Below are 26,190 nucleotides of genomic sequence, written 5' to 3' on the forward strand. Positions count from 1 at the left end.
GATCATGTCTGGTGATGAAGACAATGAAGCCATTGCTTTTCTTTCTAAATAACAGCCAACAATCAGTGCCATAAGTTACATGGAGAAATGTTCTATGCTTTCTTTTATGGCACTTTCTTCTCTCCGACACCAGAAGCCCAGGCACAGGGGACTGGCTCGGGACACACAGAAGCAGAATGGTGATGCTCAGTGTTTATTTTGCTCTTCATCACTGTTACTCATCGTTCATCCACAGGGTGGACCTGGTCGAATCGCCACAGCTGGCTGCTTTTACCATCACATTGACTCAAGTACAGATTCATATCGTCTGGTTGAACCCCAGCTTCCATGCATTTCCCAGAAAGAATGTGGATGATCATTCCATCCTGAAAAGAGAAAGAAGGAGCCAATTCCTGACAAAGTCAGCAAAGGAGGACATTTTTAAGATTTCTGCTGAGCACTAAAAAACTAACAGAGGTGATAGGAATTAGCCTGGAAGGAATGGTAGGATTTTTAGTTAATAGAAAAATATAATTTAAATTACCCTAAAATTTGGATGTCATTCAACCCTAAGGAATCATAAACCCAATTATTTGTATTGCTGGTGTCATTTCTTGGAATGTTCTGGTCAGGTAACCCTGGATAGGGTGTGTTCACTTTTTGTGATGTATTGTCAGAATCATTATTATCACTGCATTCAGGAATCTCTGCTTTCAGAAGGGTTTCATTAGTGCCACCCTCTGCTAATCCTGCAATTTGAAATTGTGGCTACTGGGATACAGTAGAGAGCAAGACTGAGAGGCTATCCTAAAGATCTAATCAGACCATCCCTATGAAAGGTATGACTGGACTCAACCAGATTCAATACTGACCATAACATCTCCTTACAAGAAAAAATCTGATTTCATTACAAAATTAAACATCGTTAGCCATAATGTTATAAATTCCTGCTCATTATTGAGACATTCCAAAATACACACTGCTTCAATACACAAACTAGTTGTCTTTAGTCTATTCCAGAGCATTTCCATCACTTCCCAAAGACATCGCTACCCATTAGCAGTCATTTGCCCTTCCTCCCTTCTTCTGGCCACCCAGAATCACTAGCCTCCTTTCTGAGGTCATGCACTCAGTATTCTAGACATTTCATATAAACAGAATTGTGTAGTATGGTCCCTTTATAACTCTTTCATTTTGCATGTTTTTCAGATTTATTCACGTTGTAGTAAAAACTAGTAAGTCATTTCCTTTTTTTTTTTCTTTTTACTATGGTAAAAACACACCAAAATGTGGCACTTTTAAAGCATTTTCAATTATAAAGTTTAGAAAAGTTGAATATATTAGTTTTCCATAACTTTTTTATTGTAAAAAATACTTTCTACTCATTAAACAATAATTCCCCTTTCTTCTCCCCCCAGCCACTAGTAACCACCATGCATCTATGGCTTTAACTGCTTTACATAAAATGCATTAAGTGGAATGATACAGCTTTGGGATGTGTTTATGTGTGTGTGTTATTTAATCTAGTTTAATGGCTTCAGGGGTCACTCTTGTACCATATGACAGGACTTCCTTCTACTTTAAGGCTGAGTAATATTTCATTACATGGGATTACTTCTAGAAAGTAAGTAATTCTAAGTGAAAAGCTTTATGATAGTTGTGTGTCCATGTTTTCCATTTAGCTATAGAGAGATGTTCAGATTGCCTGTAATGCTTTTATATTATAAATGAAAATAGTGCCTCATTCTTTTTCTGGCTGAATGATTCCTTTCATAGATATTCCTCCTTACGCATCTGGACACCAGTCCCAGGGCCTTGCATTCAATGGGCAATTGCTCTAGATCACTGAACTAAAGCCCCAGTCTCATTTCATTTATTTTCCTTTAGTTTTTTCAAGACAAGGTTTCTTTGTGTAGCCTTGGCTATCCTGGAACTCACTCTGTAGACCAGGCTGGCCTCAAACTCACAGAGATCCACCTGTCTCTGCCTCCCCAGTGCTAGGAAAAAAGGCATGGGCCACCACCACCTGGCTCACATCTCATTTCTTAATGCCTGGAAATAGGCCATGTGTGTCTTACAGATCTTTTGGTTTTGGTTGCTTGTTGAAAATTCAGCTTAAATTTTCCATGATGAGATTTTCCTCTTCTCTGCTCTATGAGTCACCTGTACAAAGTTCTACTAATTTTACCCTCTTTACTCCCAATCAGAATTTGAAGAGAAGAAAAACTGTAAATGAGTCTATTTCTTAGTGGTACACACAGCTCAGGAAGCATGCGAATGGAAGAAACTGTATGGACACATATTGCAGATATGGTGACCTGTTGTGGGATGTTCTGTAAGCTCTGATTGGCTAATAAATAAAGTGCTGATTGGCCAGCAGCCAGGCAGGAAGTATAGGCGGGACAAAGAGAGAGGAGAAGTCTGGGAAGTAAAAAGCTGAAGAAGCAGACACTACCAGCTGCCGCCATTGGTAGCAACGTGTAGGATACTGGTAAGCCACAAGCCATGTGGCAATGTGTGTATATATATATATATATGGGTTAATTTAAGATGTAGGATCTAGCTAGCAAGAAGCCTGAGCCATTAGGCCAAACAGTTTAAATAATATAAGCATCTGTGTGTTTATTTGAGTCTGAGTGGCTGCGGGTCTGAGTGGGACTGGAGAAAACTCCAGTTACAGTGACCTTGGTGCTGAGATCGAGGGATGGTGGCCAAAGAGACCCTCACCAGAACAGAACAAGAGGGACTCACAGCAGAACTGAGGTTCTGGGACCTTCTCCTGATTGTTCTGTTGCAGCAAGAACTTGTCTCATGGTCAAGTCCACAGTCATGCTGCAGTACTGATCCTTTCCCAATTTTGTACCTGGGGCTAGCTCATTCACCCTAAGTACTTAAGTCCCCCTATTTTCTCTCTGTTGGTGTGTGTCCTCTGGGAAGGTTCTAGAACTTCCTTACAGGAAATATAGGACTAAAACTTCACAGAAATGACAAAATGTTCACAATGGAACATTCATTATAATAAAAAAATGACAGCCACATATTTATATTTTTAACTTTAAAAATATTGATTGATTTTTATTTTGTGTTTATGGATGTCTGAGTATTAATCTGTGCATCATTTGCATAAAGTGCCAGCAGAGGCCAGAAGAGGGCATTGGATCTTCTTGAACTGGAGTTTGCTTGCCTCCAAGTGGGGGCTAGGAATTGAACCTGGGTCCTCCGGAAGAGCAGCCAGTGCTCTTAACCACTAAGCCATCTCTCCAACCCAACAGCTACATATTTATATATCAATATCTACTTCTTTTAAATTTTGCTTTGCATCACTCCTCAATCTACACCACCAGTGATTGTTTCTGTAACATGCTCCACCACCCCACCTGTGATCCAATTGTTTCTGTAACATGCTCCACCTGTGAAGGGGCCCCAAAACAACTTGACTACACAGCAGCCATGACAGACTTAGGGGCCTAGACACAGCTTCTGTGACAGGCTTACTGGCAGGCAACACCCAGATCCAAGAAAAGCCGTAAGCTGATACCACCCAGGGATCTACACAGGGGTGAGGAAGTACCTGACATCCCAAACATTCCAACCATTAGATAAGGTGGCCAGATGTCCTTGAGTCTAGCACACACCTATTTTTTGTTTTACAGATACCCCTAGACAGTTGTCAGCCAATCAGGGTCCTGGACCCTGGACATCCCCTCCCCCCAACCTCTGCTATGATAAAAACTCGGCCTCACCTGAGCTCAGGGCTCTCTGCTCTCACTCCTGTGTCAGACAGACAGAGGGACCAAGCTCCATGCTTGAAATAAAGGCTTTTTGCTTTTACATGTGGGATTTGGTCTCCATGGTGGTCTTTTGGGGGGTCCCTGCAATCTGGGCATAACACACCATTCTACCTGTGGTCCAAGCTAATGACCTGTCAAGGTGTAGTGACAAATTAGTACATCTCCATAGGCTGGGTTGATTTTACTTTCACCAGAGACCCCAGTGTCAAGCCATTAAGCTTAACAACAGAAGTACTGTCATGGAGAGTACCTGATGTCCTGGAAGAGCCCAGGCTGCCATGCTAACAAGGTCGGCTGCCTGGAAGTTCCTTGCCTGTGATCAGCATTTCCGGAATGGATTAATTACCTCCTGGAGTTCCCAGTGCTGTTGATGGATGGCAGGGCCTTCCTCTGTGCAGTTCTGCAAAATCACCTGTTCTCCTCTGATGTCGAAGCACAACCGCTGTGGGCTGCCAAAGAGAATCTCCTTCCTGCTGGTGTGCTGCAGATTCTGGGGTAGAGGGGGTGGCAGTTAGCATAGCCCCAAAGACACCCTCTCCAGAGCCACGGGCAGACAAAGGAACACACAGCAGAGCTGCATTCTTCAGATTCCACAGAGGCAGCCAGCAAGGCCCTTCCTGGGTTCTGAAGTCCCAGCACCTTGGGCTTTCTCACATTCCTATTTCCACATCCTGGCATGCTTCTGTGGCATCCCTGCTATTGTCTGTATGCAGATAAGGCTGTTTTAAAAGGCTGCAAGTGCCAAGTGCGCACTGCTGGAAGGGCAAGTGAGGGATCCCTGAGGCCCAGGTTGATTTCTTTCTAGAGGAATCTTCGATGTCACTAATTTCCCTGCTGTCTATGGTGTCTGCAGACTCTTGGTCATGGTCCCCATTGCCTCCAGGATTTTAGAGAGCTGAATTGTGTGGACCTTTACATAGGGGCTTGAACTGTGAGGCTTACCAATTGGATGGCATGTTTTGGCAAAACTATCTTCTGTTCGTTCTTGCCAGATGCAGTCCGAACTGATTTCTATGTTAACTGTATGACTCTGAGACAGCATGGGCATCATGGATGTGCAGCCTGCTCAGACACGTGAGCCCTGTGTTCAGAACGGTTTCATGTTCTCAGTTCAATCTACTCACTCTAAGCATTGCTGCCACTGTCCTGAAATTCATAATAACTGTCGAATTAGAGACATCACATCTTCAATTTGCGTTAGGCCCTGCTAATCTGCAAATTAAATATAGTGGTCTTCCGTACTTGAAAATTCCCAAACAGCACAGTTAGCATAAATTTGAACCCTAAGGACATCTCAGAGGCTTGTGGGCGACTCTCAAGGGAGAGTAATTTTTTTTTCCTACTCCAAATCCCATCTGTAGTGACAAATGACTTCCTTGTTTCCTCGTGGTCATGCGGAGATATTTTTAGCACAGCTTTGCAAGCACCAGCTACCCTGTGATGGTCAAAGCCGGGTAATACAAAGTCTCATTCCAAACCTCATCTCTCCTGAGCTGAAGCCGGGCCCTCCTTGCTTCTCCCTGCCTGCAGCCATGCTACTGAGCTCCAGAGGTAGGTGGCCACTGAGCCCTGTCACCTCTCAAGGAAGCCCAGCTCACACAAATGGCTCTATTTTTGTTTGCCACTTGAGTTTTAGTTCTTGGTTATTTATTTCCTTTCTTCCTTGCAAACTCAATGAACTGTGCATGGAAAGGGGCATTTCATATTCTTTTTATCCAGCGCATATCTAGTCATCCTCCTGCCCCCCCACCCCCGCCTTGGCGAGGGAATCAAGCTTATTGACTTTCCAATATTGCAGGCTCCAGAAGACCTTACTAATTAAACACACACACACACACACACACACACCAAAAAAAAAAAAAAAAAAAAATTCTCTTTGTCTAAAGGAAGCCCATAGCACATGAAGAAACCGAGACTCAGAATGATAAAAAGCCTGCTAAGATCTCACAGCCAGCCAGTGGGGACTTGATTCAAACCTGGCTCTAGATGGCAGTGGAGATGATGACAGCTGGCACCCTGGCATGTGACTTCCACACTTGGCTCTTTATGGGCTCACCTCTTGTGTCTAGTGCTGTGGGTTAAACATGAAGCAACCTCCATGGGCTAATGCTTCACATGCCCCAGCTTATGGCCCTGCTTTGAAGGCTGTGGGGCCTTAGAAGGTGGGACCTGACTGCTGGAAGCAGATCACTAAGGCAAGTCTCTGAGGGATATGTGCACCTGGCTTGCTTTCTCTGCTCTTTAGTCTGCACCATGTGAGCAAGCTACCAGATGTCTCAGACTTCTGCCACCATGGACCAAGTCACTTCCAGGGCCATGTCCTTCTCACAGTAAACTGAAATTCTCCTGAGACTGTGAGCTAAAAAAATACACCACCACCAACAAAACAACAACAACAACAACACCTTTCCTCCCTTGTTTCTGTCAGGTATTTAGAGCCCAGTGATGTGAAAGCTCACTGATGTATCTGGTGTGAATGCCACCGGCATTTTAGGAAAGAATGGTGAGGTTCACAGATGGAAGAGACCAAGTGAATCCTGAGCCAACTCCTTCCCTGTGCTCTGTCCAGGCCCTGAGCCTGTCCCCAGCTCTCTAGGCTGGCACTGCAAGGCTGGACCCCAAACTTCCCATGGAGATGCTTCCCCCTTCTCCTCAGGCTCTCTGGGTGTCACTTAACTGTTGTTTGCTTTCATTAGGTAACTTTGAAGTATGACAGTTCAATTCAAAGGACCCCCCATGACAGCCTGAATCAGATCTGGGGCCAGTCTACACTGCGAAGTTATTCAAGTTCTGAAAAGAAGTGGACCTATGACCTCTCAGCCAGGATGGACAGTTTTCTGTTACCTTGGTCAGTTTTTCCTATGATGAAAAATTGAAGCAAATAAGACATACTCCAAGGATCACAGTGACCTTCCTAATGGCCAAAGAGTCCATGTGAATCTAGACCCCCCTTCTCCCGACTCCATTACTTCTTCTCTACTCAGACCCTTGGACTGTTCCTCAAGCCTGGAGGATCTAAAGTAGACATTCCTGGGTTGGTGGTTTTATGACAGTTTCCTCCTCTGCCAGATCCAAGGGCTGGCTAAGTAGCCTCGTCCTTCCTTATAACTGAGATGCTCCATTCTTTGATGCTGGTCCGGATCTAAGGTGAGGATGATGTGGGCAGAACTGTGACAAGTCATCACAGTGGGAGACCACAGCCTGTCATGGGACATGGGACCACAGAGAGGAGCTACTCTGAAGGGAATTGAAGAGCACCCTAGGAAACAGTACCCACTCCCAGCGAAGCATCATCACCCACCTGTTGCTGCCGGTTGTCACTGCAAGGAGCCAATGTCATGGGGCAGCCCAGGATGTCCCCATCTGCTTGGCAGTCTGCACAGAAGCCAAGTCCAGTGTTGTGGAGCTGAAAGTGAACATCCACAAAGATGTGAATCTGACCTCCACTGTGAAGAAGCCATGGAGCAGACTCTAACCCTCTGTCCTCTTTAGACCTTATCCCAAAGTGTGTGGTTCAGTCACAGTGAGTTGAGTCAAGCCCAAATCAGTTATCTTAAGACACAAGCCTTCAGGGGGAGCCGGGCCACACTCATTTTGGTGAAGTGATCTGGCATGGGTTGCAGGGTAACACTGCTCCTTTCCTCTGGCTGGCAGGGAGGCAGAGATGGGGAGTCCAAAGGCCTCTGAAACCCTGCTGAGCCTGGAACTGGTTGCCCAGTGTAAGGGATGAACATTCTTGTCTGGGCAAGTGACCTTCTCTCTCCTTTCTTTCCCACCTCCCCTGGGCCATGCCTTGCCTTTCCAGAGAACCTGGGTCTGTGCTCAGATGGATACAGCTCAGGGTAGACATTGGCCAAAAACCAGTGGAACGTCCGACAGCCCAGCCTCCTTTGCAGCTTCAGGCGTTCTGTGCAGTCTGGCTTTGCAACCTGCCGTTGGAGAAGGACATGGGGAGTGAAGCCAGGAAAGCGTATTTCCCCCCAAACCCACAAAGTAGGGGAGGAATAGAGGTAGACGTGAAGAGACAGAAGGATCAGGACAGGACTGCAAACAGGAGGAAAGGTCGTATGCTGAAAGAGGTTTAGAAGGTACGGAGTCAGTAACTTCTCTAGAGAGAGGCATGGAACCAGAGAGATTGGAAGCAGCATATCCCTTCTCACAGACCCCCAAATCTTCAGCCTACGAAGACCATGGTGTCTATGCCTTAAAGTCTTTTCTCTGGAATGTGAAGAAATGATGGGCTCTGTACCTGGGATGTGCCATGAGCTGGCCCAGGAGTAGTGGAGACGAAGTAAGTTGGGGCTGAGGAAAGGCAAGTTGACTTTTCTTCCTCCCTGAATGTCAGCTTTCTCCATCGATGAACCATTCATTCAGGCTACACTGGCCCCTCCCTTTATAAACAACTAGGAGGGTGGACACCGGCCCTCAACACTAGTTTAATGTTTTAGGCTGTGTTGGTAAGATATAAAGAAACCCATCTAGAAGGTTAGTATAAATTTCCTGGGAGAGAGAAGCTTTGAGGAGGGGTTGAAATAATCAAATATGGAGAGAGGGGTGTGGGAAAGGAGGAAGGAGGGAATGAGAAAGGGGAAATAAAAAAGAGATGAGGTGATGTCCATGTCAGTGTTCTGCCTTGCTGGTCTCTGGTTTTTAGTAAGACACAGTGAGGCCAAGCAGGCTGTAAATGCATGATGCATTAGATCTGTTCTTTGTCTTGGATATTCCTTAACCCTTGATTGCCACTCAGGATGAAAGACCGCTCAGAGATGTGACTCATCCCCTATCTGGACCCACCTCCCCTCTGGCTTTGTGGGGAAAGGTTGCCTGCAGTTCAGAATTCCATAGCAGTCAGGGAATTCCAGGCCAAGGTCAACTGTGGTACTCCAGGGAGGTGATGAGAGGGACAGAGGACAGCCCCACCAGGTAGAAAGGTCACTCCAGAGGGCCAACTCAAGCAAGTTCAAACCAGAAAGAAGGGAGAGGGTTCTTCTTGGCCGACTTTAACCTGGTGACCTTATGCTCGTCAAAGACCCCTAGTAGGCCATCCTTACCTTGCTCTGGGCAAAGGCCTCTGGGATGTGCCTGTAGAAGGTTTCTTTGAAGGACCCCAGCCAGGTCTCAGCAATTCGGACCTTGTTCCTCAGAATGACCTCAGGGTCAGCCCTGGAGCTGGCATCTTGGCTTTGGTAGATGTGTCCCACTCGAGAGCAGGGGAGGATTTCCACGGAGCCACCACAAAGCCAGGCCTGTCACAGGAGGAGAAGGTGAATGGCTCTTTCTTCTACTTCCCTGTCTGTGAGCAGCTGGCAGAAAACCAGGAAGTCGGAAGCCAGAATGACCAGTTCAGATCCCCAGATTGCAGTTCCTCCATCCACATCTCAGATGTGTGGGCAGAGGGCAGCAAGGGGGAGGGACAGAGGGCAGTTGTCCCAGGATGGAATTGAGGGGTGGTGACTGACACCCATGCACCTGCTTGACCATGCTGCCTGGAAACATGTGCAGAGTCAGCAAACAGAGAAAAGCAGGATCAGCACCGCACACACACACCAGGGGATGCTTTCCTAGGGAAAATATGTCGGCAGTGGCCAGGGAATTTCTAAAACCCCGTGATATCTCCTGCAAAGACACTAGAGATGAAAGCACAGCCCCCTTAGCCTTCTTCACTCCTTCTAGAAGCTTCTCCCAGGTCCCCACTGCTCACTGTCAAGAACCCTTCATTCTATACTTGGTGACAGAAATTACAATTGAATAGTGCTGGGACAGGCTGTGGTTCAAGAACTAAAAACACCCTGGGCGTGGGGTTCTCAAACCCTACTCCGCACGATACCTCAGAGGACTCAGCACTGCAGGCATCTTTCATTTCTTTAGAGAAATAGCAAACTTGGACATTATGCAAACTACAAGCTTGATGTAATTCCCACATTCACATTAGATTGGTCTACCCGTGTTAGATGATGGACAGCTTTGCTGGGTTGGGTTTGGGGCAGTGGGTGTGACTGAAAGGCAAGTACAATGCTAGAACCAGTGTGGAACAGAAGGTGTGAGTGGTGACTGTTCACATGGTTCCCAGGATGGAGAGGCCAACTAAGCCCAGCAGGTCCTAAATCAAGAGAATACCCATTGTTTGGATGGAACTGCTCAGTGCCAAGAATGGTCTCACATCTGGCTGGTGGGTGCTGTAAAAGATCTCCTAGATGCTAAGGGTACCCCGAATGGAGAATGTGCCAGGAGCCCTGGATTGCCTTCACTGAGATGTGAATGACTGATAGTGCATCTTCTGATGAGGATCTTGAAAGTCAAGTGCACAGAGGAGGCTGAGAGTCAAGTCAAGGTAGCTCACCAGAGACATGGCCTGGGAGGGGACGGGAGGCTTGACTTATCTTGTTGCAATGACTTTATATAATTTACCCACAAGTTTATTCCCAACACCTGCCCTTTCTAATGTCTGCCTCTGAGCTGATACATACGTACATACATACATACATACATTCACACATACATACATACATGACTCCAGAGATACCACCATGTTCACTGTTGACATAGAACCTACCTTGAAGGACATCTCAAGATTTTCACTACCCTGTAGTGACATGAGAGGATCATAAGCTCCAGTGTTTTGGAAGTAATGTCTGTCCACGGCCACCACCTCTCCAGGTACCACAGGGCTCCTGCACAGAGAAGTCATGTAAGAGACTACAGTGCAACCCTAAACTCAGAAACAGGGGCTGGGTGGGGCTTCCCAGAGGCAGGTCCAGCCAGTGAGACTGCCGACTCCGGGCTCTGGTGGAGTTCAACATCTTGATCCACAAGACTGGAGCAGAGCAACAATGTTTGAAATGCAAGAATTTTATAAAGAGAACTGGGAGCTGGAGAGACGTTTCAACAGTTACGAGTGCTTGCTGCTCTTCCAGAGGACCCAAGATATGTTACCTCTCTCCATTTGATTTCCTCACCTCTAACTGGGATAAAACAACCATCCATAAAACAACAAAAAAACAAAACAAACAAACAAACATAACAGTTCACAGTTGCGGTTTGTGGGGATTGAAGTAAAGAGTTACATACAGTGCCAGGCATCATACTTGCCGTATTTGGAATACAAAGCTGTACAGATCTGAGTTCACTATTCCTCTCTGAAATTCATAGTGCTGCTGTTTTTCTTTGTTGTTCTTTGTCTTTTCTGTTTTGTTTTTTGAGACAAGGTCTCACTGTGCAGTGCAGACTGGCCTCACACTCATGATCTTCTCTTGGGATATCAGGTGTGCACCAACACCTGGCTCCTGGTGAGTGTTTTAATTCAGAATTTTTGGGTTTTAGAAAGTGGCCTCCATAACATACTGCCTGTCAGCTTTAGTGGGGTGCACAGAAACTTCTTCAGTCAGCATGTAACTACTCAGAGTGGGCTCAAGTACCATGTTCCTCAGGTACACATCTGCTGCCCAGTGCACTGTGACAACAAACGAGGTTTTCAGAGGGCTTCGGGGTTTGTGGTTATCAGTTGTGGACTGTGGATGTGGACCAGCCACCCAGCCTAGCGTATCAGGGAAGTAGGTGGTTTTAGGAGCTGGCTACCCTGGATTTCCGTCGTCATGATGTTGGGAATTTAATCTGTATGTATCCTGACACAGGATTCTGAATTAAAACACTCACCAGGAGCCAGTGAAGTAGAGACGTCAGCCTGGCTGAGCCATTCCAGAACTCATGACCCATATAGTCTGTGAGCTCGGAGAATGCTGTTGTTTTACACACTAAATTTGAAATGGCTTGTTACCCAGCAGAAAATTTCTAATTAAAAAACAATAAAATAATTGTTTAGAAACCAAACACGGGAGTAGCAACTTTCAAAGCTGTTATCTATTTTGAGAATTATGGTGTCCCAGTGTTCGGCCAGCTAAGTCTTCATTCTCACTGAGCAGGAACCTGAGACCAAGGAGTTGTGCTATCTGGGGTCAAGGTCAGCTCAGCTTCTTCCTCATTCTCACCCTGGACAGAATCTTCTGCAAGACAGCTTCCCCGGCTCTCTTCACCCGACTTCATTGATATCACGATGACGGAAGCATTGTAGCTGGCTGAACGCTTTTTACACATCGGCTTGTTGGTTTCCATACCCACCCCACGCGCTAGGCACTGTCATCAGGAAACTGGGACTCAGGTGACGTGGCTTGCTCAGGGAAGGGCAGGCTGTGGCAGGGCTCACCTGATAGGGCTGATGGGGGATGGGCGGGCCTTCTGCTCCTGCTCCCCCAGGGGCTCCCATCGGAAATCCAACTTCCAGTCCAGCACCCCTCGATGCAGCTCCTTGGCTGGAGAGTACTGAAGTGTCTTCCAGTCAATCACGTCTATGACTGGAGACACCACTCGGCTCCTGGAAAGAGTGGAGGATCAAACTACTAAGCAGACCACTCACTAGCTGAGGGACAGAAGCAAGATCTATGTAATGTGTAGCCCAGTGCAGCAGCCACAGGCCATTCATACCTGTTAGCCTTGAAACTGTGCTTTGTCTCAGGTAAGAATCCCAATTTAGTAGAATTAATATGAAAAAAGGATGAAAAACTTTCAGTAAATTTTATATTGATTACATACTGATAATTATATTTTGAATATACTGGGTTTACACTATTAAAATTAATTTCAGCTGTTTTTACTTTGTAACATGACTGTTTTAATTAAACATGTAGCCCATGTTGTATGTCTTCTGTATGACACTCTACTATATCTGCATATAACTTGATATGCCTCAGACAGGGCCCTGGGCAGTCAGTTGTGGGAAACAACTTGGGATGACAGTCATTTAGCTCTTCCCAGAGAGCGCCCCTTTCCTTTAGACGTCCCCTTACTTAGAGGCGTGCTTCTCTGCCTTGCTGGGCTAGGCATTACAGCTGGCAGATGGCACAAGGCAGCTAGAAGGTGGGTATGGCAGATACCCTTGGCCTTTCACATCGCTTTCTAAGGAAGCTGCCGTCCGCCCGTCTGTCAGTATCCCAGGACCACCCAAAACCAGTTGTTTTTTGTGTAGGGTTGTTTTCTACAGTTATAGGGATAGTATACCACTCAGCCCTAAAGAACACCTCAAACACTATACATGTTGTAAAACTGCATATTTACTTTTACAATTTCCTTAAATAAAATAAGACACTGAAACATCTTACTCCAGCGTCGGAGAGAGGGCTCAGCTAAGACTCTTCCTTGTGACTCTTTCAGAGGATCCAGGTTCAGTTCCCATCACCCACGTCAGGAGCTCGCAAGGGCCTTCACGTCAACTCCAGAGGATCTGACATCCTCTTCTGGTCTCTGTGGTCACAGCACACTTGTGTTGCACACACACACACACACACACACACACACACACACACACACGAAATAAATAAACCTGTAACACTAGGAAAGAAAACTGCCTTCTTACAACATAACCAGTCGCCATGATGAATGTCTGAGGGCAGTAAAGGATGCTGAGCAATAAACGTTTCAAAGCTGCCCCATGGCTAGGGGCCGAGCTAGTCACTGTCAGGATCAGGGGACGAGGCTGGTAATGGACTCCAGATGCTCTGACCAGGGTGTGGAGGGAGCCATGGCTCTGCAGAGCAGCTGTCTGGGTGCCACCCTGTCCCCTCTGGACTCCCACTGCACCTGGGTAATGGAAGCGCCTAGAGATCTTTCCCTTCTTTGGAGACGCTGGGTCCACAGAATGTCTCCGACCCAGGCTCAGAGGCAGCAGCCCCACCCCCCTTCTCTCTAGAGCAGCACTTAGGCCGAGAAGCCTTCACTTCACTAAGGTGTGGTGTGGCGGTGTGTGTGGTGTGGTGTGGTGTGGTGTGATGTGTGGTGTGGTGTGGTGTGATGTGTGGTGCAGTGTGGTGTGGTGTGATGTGTGGTGCAGTGTGGTGTGGTGTGATGTGTAGTGTGGTGTGATGTGTGGTGTGGTGTGATGTGTGGTGTGGTGTGATGTGTGGTGTGGTGTGTGGTGTGGTGTGGTGGTGTGTGTGGTGTGTGTGGTGTGTGTGGTGTGGTGTGGTGTGGTGTGGTGTGATGTGTGGTGTGGTGTGTGGTGTGGTGTGGCGGTGTGTGTGGTGTGGTGTGATGTGTGGTGTAGTGTGATGTGTGGTGTGGTGTGGTGTGGTGTGGTGTGTGGTGTGGTGCAGTGTGGTGTGGTGTGATGTGTAGTGTGGTGTGTGGTGTGGTGTGTGGTGTGGTGTGGTGTGGTGTGATGTGTGGTGTGGTGTGGTGTGACGTGTGGTATGGTGTGGTGTGATGTGTGGTGTGGTGTGGTGTGGTGTGGTGTGATGTGTGGTGCAGTGTGGTGTGGTGTGATGTGTAGTGTGGTGTGTGGTGTGGTGTGTGGTGTGGTGTGGTGTGGTGTGATGTGTGGTGTGGTGTGGTGTGATGTGTGGTATGGTGTGGTGTGATGTGTGGTGTGGGATGGTGTTGTGTGGTGTTGTGTGGTGTGATGTGTGATGTGGTGTGGTGTGGTGTGTGGTGTGGTGTGGTGTGCTGTGGTGTGAGCAGGTATCAGGCGGCTCAGAAGAGCTGATGGACCCAGTCCCTGAGGAAGCTACACAGATTGGAAAGGGGATCCTAGACTTGCCCAGTGCCCAGTGTCGCTGTGTGGAGTCCAGAGAGGATCACTCAGATTGCGGAGGTGACTTTCTTTCAGGTTCTCAATGAGCTGGACAAGGTGGGCCAGAGGAAAGAGAGGGGCCAGGAGCCATGAGTCTGTGAGAGGATAAAGAGATGGTGGAATCCCAGAGAGCAGAGCAGCGGGCATGTGAGAAGGCCGCATCAAACACCCAAGACCAGAGGTTCTGGGGCATAACACACACACACACACACACACACACACACACACACACACACACACGAGGTGGGGGTAGGTTGGAGGGGAGGGAGGGAGGGAGGCAGGCAACATGAAGGGTAGAAGAGAGGCTACTGAAATTTCTGAGGGTGTCACTTGTATAACAGCCACGGACTGTGGAGGCTCGGCTGCATCCCTCTGCCTCCACCTACAATGAGCACAATGGAGCTCTGAGCTGGCACTCATGGAAGAAGCTGGCATGAAGGATGACATTCGTGTTTAACATGTCCCAGCACCAGGGAAAGAACAAGAGAGGCCATTTCTCTCTGAACGGCTTCAGGGGTTCTTAAGAAGAGATCACAGTTGGTACCAGACAGCCTGACCAGAAGCCTGTCCTTCACACTCTGCGCACAATTTCACCTCTCTGAGCCTCAGTTTCCCTCCTCCAGAAACAGAAGCAGAAAGCAGGGACACCTGCCTGAACCACTGCACAGGGCAGGGAGGGGGGTCACTGAAGAGTGGGACATGAGACAACATTAGTTAGTTCCCAAACAGGTTTGCAATGTGAAATCATGAGCAGGGCACAATGATCTCCAAGGTACCCTGAGTCGCCCATCTGCTACACCAGGGTGGGGATCACACACAGGGAATGGTCCAGAAACCTTCTGATCAGCAAGAGCTCCAGGATTTTGAGGGAGCTGGTACATGGAACAGAATCAAGGATGGCCTCCCTGTAGGCTTGCTGAACTTTCCTTGCCCTCAGTCTGGTGCTAGACTTAGCACACAGAACCTTTACTTATTGGAACGTAGGCCAAAAGCACGTCCATCATGGAATTGGGCCAAATGGTGGGTTGGGCCAATTGGGTCTTGGTTTAGAAATTTTTCTCTTCTGTGTGATTCTCCCCAACTTAAGCCATGGAGTGCAAGAGTAGGAACCATGAGGTCTGGTGCTGCCAGCTCCATCTGGCTGGGGGCCAGGAGGTCCTGTTGTGTCTCAGGCCTGCTTGAGTGGCAGGGGTGGTGAATGGCTGAGCCCCTCCCCACACTCCTAGGAGAGCTGGTTACCAGGGTTAGGTTTTCTGGTTAGGATATTCACATCGAGGGGCATGATGGACAGGTCAGACTCTGGAAGCAGAGGAGAGAAAGAGGGAGTGGGGAAGACAGCGTGATGAGGGTCAAAGCAATGCTGACCTATGGGATGTCGTGAGGTCCTCTCAATTCCACATTCCCCAGGGCTTGGCTTAGTTAGAAAATTAGGAGCACTGTGTGTACGACAGAGGAGCAAAGAACGTTATTACCAAGAAAGCTAGTGGTGGGGGAATCTAATGCCTTCTTCCTGGGCACGGGTCACCTGTGGCCGAGGCTAGTTTAGAAATTTGTTCCCCTACAGCGTGTTACAATCTCGGTGGGAGCTGTGTCAAAGTCCGGGTTAATGACAAGCATGGTGTGTGCTGCCCTTCCTGTGCAGCTTAGGACTGGCTGTATTTGGACCTTGCAGAAGCTGTTCTCTGGCCTCCCTTCCAACAGGAACTCCCCACATTTCCTACAAGGCTCAAGCGTCTGGAAACCCCAAGGAACAGCAGTTAGTGGAGACCAAGGCGCTTCTCAAACGGTGGGTGGGTGCTCCGTTCTCAGAGTGACTGGGCCGGGGTATCTCGCCCACACCCTGTCCCCGCTTTGCAGATCCCTGGTGGAAGGAGTTACCTGTCATCAGCTATTCTGCTGAGAAGGGGCTCCAGCCATCCAGGGTGGCACTCACAGTGGGCATCCATGAAGACCAGCACATCCCCTGTGGCCCTGGTGGCCCCCAGCATCCGGGCCCCGATGGTGCCAAGCCTCTTGTTGCTCCTGAGCAACTTCACGGTCTCCAGCCTGGCCACATAGTCACTGAGAGCAGACTTCAGCTGTTCTGGAATTGACAGGGTCCTGTCAATGGGGGGGTCAAGGAGGCCACATCAAACAGGACTGTGATGAGCATTACAGAGGTCACTCACTTAGAAACCCTAGTGGGAACCAGATTCTGAGCCTCCAATGTGTTACTAAGGTTTGGGATGGCGCACAGTTCTCTCTATTAACCACCAGGGGGCATGAGTGGAAAACTCAGAAGAAGGGAGGTCTTGCAACTGATCTCCAAATGAGAGTACGCCCCTCAAAAAACCACCTGCTCTTACATCCCAGCTTCGGCTCTCATCCAGAGATCCTGTCCAAAGACAGAAGACAAGGGGTCATGAACAGGGTCATGAACCTGCAGCTGGTAGCCAGCTGAGGTGTTGTCTCGGAGTTTCATCCCTGTGGCAGGCTGTCTGAGAAGAGGAGGGGGACGAGAAGCCAGGGGTACTTCCAGCTGTGGGCTTCAGGAAGGATGCAAAGGCTGTGGTTTAGCTGCTAGCCAAGGATCCAGATGCCCTCGGGTGGGAAGGGCTGCAGCTGAGGACTTGGGAGGAAGCCTGTCTTAGTTAGGTTTCTATTGTGATAAAACACAATGACCAATAGCAACTTGGGGAGGAAAAGGTTTATTTCATCTTACAACTCTCAGGTCCCACTTCATCACTGAGAGAAGTCAGGGCTTGAATTCACAGGAACCAACGCAGCTCATCAGCTGACAGGAAGGGACAACAGGCCTGCTCTCCGGAGAACTCTGCCCCAGCAGGGACCCAAAGGGACTTCAGAAACTTTTACCAACCAGCCCAGCCCACCGCCTGCCCATCAGAATCAACAAACGCTGGCCAAACGTGCCTTGCTAACCCCACACAATTCCAGTTCCTCGAGCTGCTCTGACCCTCTGCGATGGCCAGGCTGGCAAATTCAAGATGGGAGACTCTCAAAAGGCACTAACAGAGGCTCCACCCCTCCCTCCCATCCTCCTTTGTTATAGAAGGGCTGTGCAGACCTCAGCAGGGCTCAGTTTTGTACCCAATGCCTCTGCTTTCCCTTGTAGCCAGCGGGGGCTGCTAAATGTCATTGAGGTGAGGAAGAATGGAGGACTATGACCCCTAAGGAAAGACTATATCAGGAGTTACATAAATGTGGGCCCTCGGATGATGGCATCACTTCACCTGGCAGCTTGTTAGAGCTATGGATACCTGGGCACAACCCAGATCTAGAGACTCCGGGGTGATCCGGTGAAGGTACTGGGGGTGGAACCCAGGGCTTCACACAGGATAGGCAAGTGCTCTACTACTGAACTGTAACACAGCCCTTTGTTTATTTGTTTTCTTTTTGAGACTATAATTTAATTACAACATTTCTCCCTTCCATTTTCTCCTCCTAGACCCTCCCATGTATCCCTTCCCATCCTCCTTCAAATTTATGGCCTCTTATTTCACTAATTGTTGTTGCATACATATATGTATCTGTACATACATATAGATTTCTAAATACAGCCTGTTGAATCTGTATAATGTTTTTTGTGTGTGGGTTTCAGGGCTGACTGTTTGGCACTGAACAACCTGTTGATGAACTGTTCCCTGCAGAGGGCCACCTCTCCAGCTCCCAGTTTGCCTCCATTGCCTATAGTTCTTGGTGGACTATTTAGGCTTCGTGGGCTTTTGCCTATCCGGTTTGGCATGTTCATTAGAGGTCTCAATATGTAGCCCAGGCTGGCCTTGAACTCACAGAGATCTGATTGTCTCTGCCTCCAGAGTGCTGGGATTCAAGGTGTGAGCTACCACACACAGCTCATATTTTTAAACCTTTTTATAGAAGTTCTTTTTAAACCGCCCAAGCTGTCATTGAACTCCATCTATAGTACAGGCTGGCTTTCTCAAACTTGTGAACCCCCTGCCTCAGCTTCCTCAGTAGCTGGGATTACAGTCTCCTACTTCCACCACACAGCCACATTAGTGTTTTAACAAGTCTGTCTTTGGAGCGCCACTCACTTGGGGTTCAGGCCAGGGCTTCTCTGTCGCTGCCTTCTCTTGATAATTTTTCTTGGTCTGAGCTTCCTGCCCCAGGCAGCACCCAAGCACACCCTACAGTCTGGACTCTGGGCCCAGCTCTGCCCCAGTTAGCATGGCTCAGCTCCGGTCATGTCTCGTCTTCCGTCCTCAGTTTCCCATCTGGACAGTAGGTAGGTTTTGCTCAGCACCCAGAAGTGAGCACCCATGTCAAGACCACCACCTTCTTTAGACACTGCATCTTGGGGAGAGGCTAATAGGGCGTGTGGGGGTTGGGGCCTGGGGAAGAGAACCCCAACAGAACCAGACTGAAGTGACCCTCCCCAGGGGCTTCTTGGGTTTACCCTGTCCTGGGCGTTTCCTGTCCAGGGCTCTTCCTTGTTTGAGGATTCCTCTTTTGTGTCCTTCCTTGTTGTCTTACTGGGGTCCTTCAGGAATGAACTACTCACACTGGAGTACATATTTCCTCTTCACCCAAAGCTCTGCATCTGAGGGAACCTTGCCTAGGGGCTCAAACTCCCCCTCCCTCTGTCCTTCCCTCTTCCCTTCTGGTCCAAGGCCAGCCCCTCCCAGTGATCCGGGAGCCAACTTCAGTTACCTCTCTGGCTGAGGTCATCTACAAGGATGATCTCCTGCAGCAAGGCCCTGGGTGCTGTGTCCAGGATGCTGTGCACAGTTCTCAAGAGCGTGGGCCAGGCCTCATCGTGGAAGCAGAGGATGACGCTGGCTGTAGGCAGACCACTTGCAGGATGCTGCTGCAGACACCTGCAAGGGAAGAGTGTTAGGGAGCCTTCAGGAGGAGATGCTGCAGAGAAACCAGACCCCCCCCCAGACCCCCTCACTCCTCAAGCCTGGCTGAGTCACTACAACCACAGCGTCCTTTCAATTCAGTGGCTCTCCTGGGATTTCTTCAAGTAGCCACACAGAGATCCTAACACACACTAACTATAGGATCACTTTCTAACTCTCTTCCTTCAGATCACAAGAACCTGCTCTGCTGAACCCAGCAAGTTCTTTGTACTGGAGGCAAGCTGGTCACATTCACCAAGATGATGGCCCTCAACTGTACAGTGGGAGTGAATGACAATGTCACCATCTCAGGTGAGGGACCTGAAGCTCAGGGGGGGGGGGGCAGGCTACACCACAGAGTCTGAGACAGAATTCCTAGGCCGTTTCTGCTTCAGCCATCCCTGGCTGGATACTCTGACCCGGTCTTTTGCCTACACCCCAGGGGCTGTGTGAGCCCTTCAGAGCTGCCTGACTTGCTGTCATGGAGTCCACTGTGGAGGAACTGGGATGATAGGTCTGTTGCAGCACATCACAAAAAGACCCTCCCAAAATGAACTTCTTCCTGGGTCTCTCTTCAGAGGGACATCAGAGCCACCAGTCTGGCCCTGGCCCTGTCTGAGGGACACAGTCCCCCAGTCCTGCTGAGTGTCCTCTGCCTGGTCCCTTCCTCACCAGGGCAGAGGCTTTTAGTGGGCAGGGAAGCAGTGGTGACCAGTAGAGAGACATTGGCTCTAGGAAAGGGCTTCAGACCTCATAAACCTGCATGGGAGTGGGGGTGGGGTGAGATGGTCTAACAGGTAAGGGCTAGCCTTGCCTAAGCCTGAGGACTCAAGTTTGATCAGGCCCCGAGTTTGATCCCCGAGATGTACATGGTGGAAGAAGAGAACCAACTCCTCACATTGTCTTCTGCCTTCCACATGTGTTTGGGCACCACCACCCTTCACCCCACCCCCACCCCCATGCCCCACTGTAAATAAAAAGTGTAATTAAAAGATAAAACCGAGAGACAATTTGTTAGTTAATGAATTTCTTTCCACAAAGTTTTTAGCCTCTTACAAGAAATACATACAACAGGACTGGAGATGTATCTCAGTTTAGGGTTCTTGTCTGGTGTGTGCAAGGTCCTGAATTCCAACTCCAGGACTGAAAACAAAGTACAATAAATGGCGTTAAGACACAGAAGATCTGGGCGGCGGCGGCGGCGGCGGCGGCGGCGGCGGCGGCGGCGGCGGCGGCGCACGCCTTTAATCCCAGTACTCGGGAGGCAGAGCCAGGTGGATCTCTGTGAGTTCCAGGCTAGCCTGGTTCTACAGAGCTAGTCCAGGACAGGCTCCAAAACTACACAGAGAAACCCTGTCTCGAAAAAACCAAACCAAAACAAAACAAAAAGACACAGACGAAAAGCCAGGGAAACAGAAGAACGTATATTCATAAGCCATAAGGTTTTCTAGAATGACTGTAAAGTTTGATTTAGAGATTCCTGACAGCCAAGGTTTAAAAAAAAAAAGACTGATGTTTCATGGAATGATATCTATCTGAGAAGTCACAGATCTGATTTAGTTTGTAATTTTTTTTTTATTTTGTGATAATTTAAGATTCCCAAGAAGTTGCAAGCATTGTACAGGTAAGCCTGGTGTGAAAAAGAAATACATGAGCATAAATTATCAGTTTTGTAAGTTTTTGATGCTCTATTATCAGTTTTGAAGTCATCCCCAAGATAAACAAAATAATCCTCAAGATAAACAAAATAATGCTAAAATAACGTATGCAGAGGGAACTGCCTTCCCTATAAGGTTTTGGGAGTCATTTCTGTAGCTGGTAAGTGACAGGGCTTAGCCACAGAGGTAGCAGCCCACTAGGGGTAGGATTGAGGGCTATATATTGTTTGCTAGTCAGTACCATGTGAGAAGCCAGTGCTGTGTGGGAGCCATGGACCAGGCTGTTCCTGCCCCTGTGCCTTTCCAGCCGTGACTGACTTAATCCCACAAATTGTGAGCCAAAATAAACTCAGATATGTTCCTCTTCCTTATAGTGCTTCTGTTAGATATTCAGTCACAGAGATGAGAAAAGTAACCACTGTATCTAATATGTGTAGGGTTTTACAGTGTGTGTGTGTGTGTGTGTGTGTGTGTGTGTGTGTGTGTGCACGGTGCGCATTTGTGGAGGTCAGAGAACAACTTGTTGGAGATAGTTCTCTCTTTCTACCATGTAGGTTCCAGGGACTGAACCTGGCAGCAAGTGCCCTTACCCTGCTACACCATTTTGCTGGCCTTGCTCAATGCTTGGAAGTACCAGTTTCCCCATTTTAAAAATCAGGAGAATTTTCTTCTCCTTGAGCCTAGTGTGAAAAATATGAGCACGAATGCTCTATCATCAGTTTCGTAAGCCACTGTATGTATTTATTATTTAATTTGTCAGTGCTGCATTGAGCTCACTTACTCAGGTAAGTGCTCTACCACTGAGCTACATCTCTAGCCCTTGTCTGTCTGTTTATTAAGATAGGTCTTACTATGCAGCTTAGGCTAGTCTTGAAGCCCCAGTCATCTTGCCTCAGCCTCCCCAGAGGTAAGATAGCAGTGTGGATCACCATGGTTGTTGAATACTGCTGTGCTTGTTTTTTTTTTGTTTGTTTCTTTGTTTGTTTGGTTGTCCTGGAACTTGTTCTGTAGACCAGGCTGGCCTTGAACTGAAATCCACCTGCCTCTGCCTCCCGAGTGCTGGGATTAAAGGTGTGTACCACCACCACCCGACCAAATACTGCTATTTTAACCAGTGCTTTGCAGCATGGACACTCACTGACTACTTCCATGTAGGCTTTCTCTTCTCCTCATGATAGGGATGCCCACAGATGTCACTCCAGAGCTTTTGGGAGGAACAAGTCCTGTAAGTGCTTAGTATCAAGCCAGGCACTTGGTAGCGACCCCTTTGGAGAAGGCAGCCTTTCAGTTCTAGCCTCTTTTAGACAACTGTTGCTGTGGATTCCACAGTTTTGAGCTATGAGAGAGCTGGACTGTCAGGCCTCTGACTTCTCTTTGACCTCCCAGAACATTCTCTGTAGCACAGAAGTCTCTGTCACTCACCAGCTGTGCAGATGACCTGGACTTGTCACTTGTTTTAGATTCTGATGGTCTCCTAATGGGGACGACAACACCCACTTACAAAGGTCACTGTCAAGTTAAATGGCCCTCACAAAGCCCTAGGAAGAACACTGTTTGCTGCCATTCATCATCTCCAGACACGCCTCAACTGTAAGAGGTACCACAAAGGCCCTTTCCGGTCTTGAAATGTACTGTTCTTGATCCTTGTTCTGTTATGTTGTTTTGAGACAGGGTCTCACTATATAGCTCTGGCTGTCCTCGAACTCACTCTGTAGATGAGGCTGGCCTGGAACTCACAGAGATCCACCTGCCTCTGCCTCCCAAGTGCCAGGATGAAAGGTGTGTGCCACCACCACCTGGCTTTTGTTCTTGATTCTTTAGGGTCCCTTTCCATCAGGTGGACAATTGGAGGAACAGCAATTTCAACATCAAATCTGATGACCAGGTATAAGTGTGTTTTCCCATCACACTGAGAGAAATGGGGAGGAGATGGATGGGCAGTATAAGCGGCTATACCATACAGGCTGACAAGGGTTCTGTGGGTCTGATGGGCAAAGAGTGTGGGACCCCACACAGCCAGGGTGGTCTCCTGCAGCAGTGTGGAGAGGACCTACCTCCGCTCCCAGGGAGAAGCCCTCACAGCCTTCAGGATTCACACAGGCCATGTGGACCACCGCCTCAGGTAATAGGAAGCCAGAAGACCACCATGGAAATGTCTGAGTGTATCGGGAATGGCCAGCAGAACTCTGAGTGGCTCTGCCTATGGTGTGTGCACAGGCCCGGCACCCTCAACACACCTCCTCAGTGCAGTGCAGAACCAAATACTGTGACTTAAGGGCTGGCAACGCCCTGTGGCTCAGAGCATGTTAAATGGTTTTAGGAGGAGCAGGAATCTATTAATTTGCTCCTGGTGGGCAGAGTCTGGAGGAGGGGTCTGTGGATGATACAAACTGTACAGCTCCCACACACTGTGGACAGACGGAAGAGGTGTCAAATGTGTGTGAAGTTTGAGTGGGTTTATGGGCCTCTGTGGTCCTAGAGACGGGCGCCATCCACAAGTGGGCATTGAGAGGAGACTCACTATGCCCATGACTGGCAGTGCAGTAGATAGAGTGTGATATACCCTAAAGCCGGCCAGACAACACTTTCACTCACCTTGCTCCAAGATCTTAGCTAAGGGCATCTTGGGAGTTTACTCCAATATAGCAAGCCGAGAGGAGACCAAGAATGCCCACCACATACAAACCCTGGACCATCCCTTCTGAGATTTGGAAAAGTGACATGAAATCTCTGAGGACCGCCCTTCCTTCAATAGTTTCTAAGTCAGCTGTTACTTTTTAGTAATTCATCCCCCACATCCCTTCTTAACAATTCTTTTGATTCATTAGTTCTTTCTGAGCGTGCAATATATATAACCTCAACTTCCTCATCTGTAAAATGGGGATATGGGAAGGAGCCAGTGGATCACAAATATAAGTGCTTAGTTCATAATAGCTCGGAAAATGCTCATTTCCCGCAAGTCTCTCATGGGTCTGGATACTTCTCTAGGCTCATTTCCTCTGCCCAGTGAGGATACTAGAACTCCACTAGAGGGCTGTGTGAAGCGTATAAGCAAAGAGACCACTCTGTGCCTTGTCTAGAGCTTTTGCTGGCCAGCTGGGCATCACCTAAGTTCGTTACCCAGGTAACTGTGTCGGCTGTGCTCTGCTCCCTCTGAGTCCTACAGCACAGCAGGACTGATGTGGTGTTCTGGAAATAACCACTGCGTTTCCCTGTGTCCTCTCCATTCAGTCCTAGTCCCCACCACTGGGCTGCTGACTGCCCAACACTAGCAGGTGCTGTGCCCAGAGAACACTGAGCCTTAAGACTCCCCCTAAGTCCTCTAAAAACCAGTGTCTTTAAAAAGGTTCTAGAGCTTATTTAGGCCAACTGCCCCAAGGCGCTCTAACACCTGTTCATGGGCTAACAGCCAGAGCAACAATGACCCAGATCCTATTTCCCTACCCCCAAAGGGGCTGCTGTTAACCAGAAGAAATCCATCCCACTCTTCCCAGACCTCCATGATTTTCAGAAAATGTCAGGTGCACAAATTGTTTCTGTGTCTCTCCTGAGTCTTAAAGACTGAGTGTGCAGACAGTCAAGTGTGGCACTGCACACCTGTAATCCTCCCTCCTGGGAGGCTGAGCCAGGAGGTTCATGAGTTAATTGCCAGTGTGTCACACACACACACACACACACACACACACACACACGCACGCACGCACGCACGCACGTGCACGATCTCGTGTGGCCAAATAAGCACTTCTCTGTCGGGATGTGACCATAGCCACCATAGTCATGTGACACCTGAGTTACCCAGTTGTTCTAACCACCCTGGCTTGAGAGGAGAATTTTTCATGTGTGGGCAATGTTCTGCCCTTGACACCTCTTTCACTTTCTAGGAGTTGGGGTGTTTGTCCCAGCAGCCTCAGCCCTAGGAGTGGAGGGCAACATCTCCAGAGCTATGCACTGCACCGTCTTTCAGAACTCCCCAGCAAGCCGGAACACCTGGAAGACACGGCTTGCCCGGGCAGCCTTCTCTGCTCAGCACCTCGTCCCAAGCTCTGCCATGGGCTCCCCGGGACCCTCACCAAAACATCCTGTGTCAGGTCTGCTAACAACATGGAGCTTTTATCCAATCACACAGAAAACCAATCCCGTATGCAAGAACTATGCAAGTGCCCAAGGAGACCCGAGCGGGGAGGGTGTGGGGAGTGAAGAGGACAGTCAGACAGGATAAAGCAGAGCATGTCCTTCCCAGCAGCTGCTGCACCTCTGGAAGGGACCAGGCAGGGGAAGGGACTCGTGGACCTGGAACTGAGGAAACATATCCCAAAATACAAACTGCATCTATATTTAACTTACCTTACCAAACATGTACAATAACAAGTTTGTATTTTGAGATGCATCTTTTCTGAGTCATTTTCAAATCAACTGAACTAATAAGGCCATTGAACAACAGATTGACCCTGCAAGAGATGCCGGGCCGATAGGTCCCTTTGCCTCCTGAAACACCTGTGTGGAATGTGACACAAGTCATTCTTGCCTGGTCTGTGGCTCAGCCTTCTTCAGTTTGTTAGTGAGGGAGTAAGTTGCAAAGACCTTGGGATTTTGAAGGTGACCAAGTCCTCATGCTGAGGCCTTGAAAAACATGTGTATTGTTATTATTAAATGGTGGGACTTTCAAATTTCCATCCACTATCTGGCAATTATCTTACTAACTCAATTTTTAAGTGTCCACCCCCCCACCCCCGTTAACACTGGTTCACCTTCTGAGTGGATCACTGCGGAGCCTAAACAGAGGACTTTGGACTCGAGCCGACTCAGGTTTAGAGCCTGCCTTTGCTACTGACATCGCCAATTAGCCAGCCTAGGGACACCACCTTTCTCCAGGTCAGGAGTATGGCCTGAATGCAAAGGGATAGTCCCCATGCCAAGGAGCATTTCAGTGCATGCTCGCTGTCTGTATCACACTCTAAGATCTCAGGACCAGATTCTGGTGCATTCCTCCTCTCCCTGCGGCTCCAGGTCCCCCGTGAACTTGGCAAACACATTTGGATGGCGGTTCTGAAGAGGCTGAGTCACTGCATTGTACCAGATGGCCTGGCTGGAGCACTAGCCTCCTCCCGCCCACATCGCCTGGCCAGGGTAGAAAGCTTTCTGTCAGTTTCCTAAAGCTGTGTTGGCATTACTGATTGATTCCCTGCTCCCACTGCAGCAGCGGAAGTCCACATTAGGTGGCCTTCCATATTTCAGCTCTCATCTCCCCAACCCCCAGTTGCTAAGTCTGTGTCCTTCAGTGTATG

The 26,190-nt window shown here is 48.5% G+C and overlaps 1 protein-coding gene across 2 annotated transcripts in view; it reads right to left on the minus strand.

The window, feature by feature from the left end:
- Positions 1-177: 177 nt before the first annotated feature.
- Positions 178-26,190, minus strand: part of Galnt15 (polypeptide N-acetylgalactosaminyltransferase 15) — a 36,388-nt gene continuing 10,375 nt past the window's right edge. Inside the window, exons 2-10 of one of the 2 annotated variants that reach the window (XM_028891265.2) lie at positions 19,057-19,223; positions 16,267-16,471; positions 11,971-12,138; positions 10,324-10,441; positions 8,822-9,016; positions 7,568-7,699; positions 7,072-7,176; positions 4,117-4,260; positions 178-365 (exon numbers count right to left, since the gene is read on the minus strand). In XM_028891265.2, coding sequence (XP_028747098.1) covers positions 219-365; positions 4,117-4,260; positions 7,072-7,176; positions 7,568-7,699; positions 8,822-9,016; positions 10,324-10,441; positions 11,971-12,138; positions 16,267-16,471; positions 19,057-19,223 — 1,381 coding nt within the window. In that variant the 3' untranslated portion in view covers positions 178-218. Of the gene's footprint in view, positions 366-4,116; positions 4,261-7,071; positions 7,177-7,567; positions 7,700-8,821; positions 9,017-10,323; positions 10,442-11,970; positions 12,139-12,248; positions 12,411-16,266; positions 16,472-19,056; positions 19,224-26,190 lie in introns of those variants that run through there. The other variant, XM_037208734.1, reaches the window with a different exon arrangement.

The sequence above is a fragment of the Peromyscus leucopus genome, chromosome 9 (assembly GCF_004664715.2).
Source record: "Peromyscus leucopus breed LL Stock chromosome 9, UCI_PerLeu_2.1, whole genome shotgun sequence".
Classification (NCBI taxonomy): domain Eukaryota; kingdom Metazoa; phylum Chordata; class Mammalia; order Rodentia; family Cricetidae; genus Peromyscus; species Peromyscus leucopus.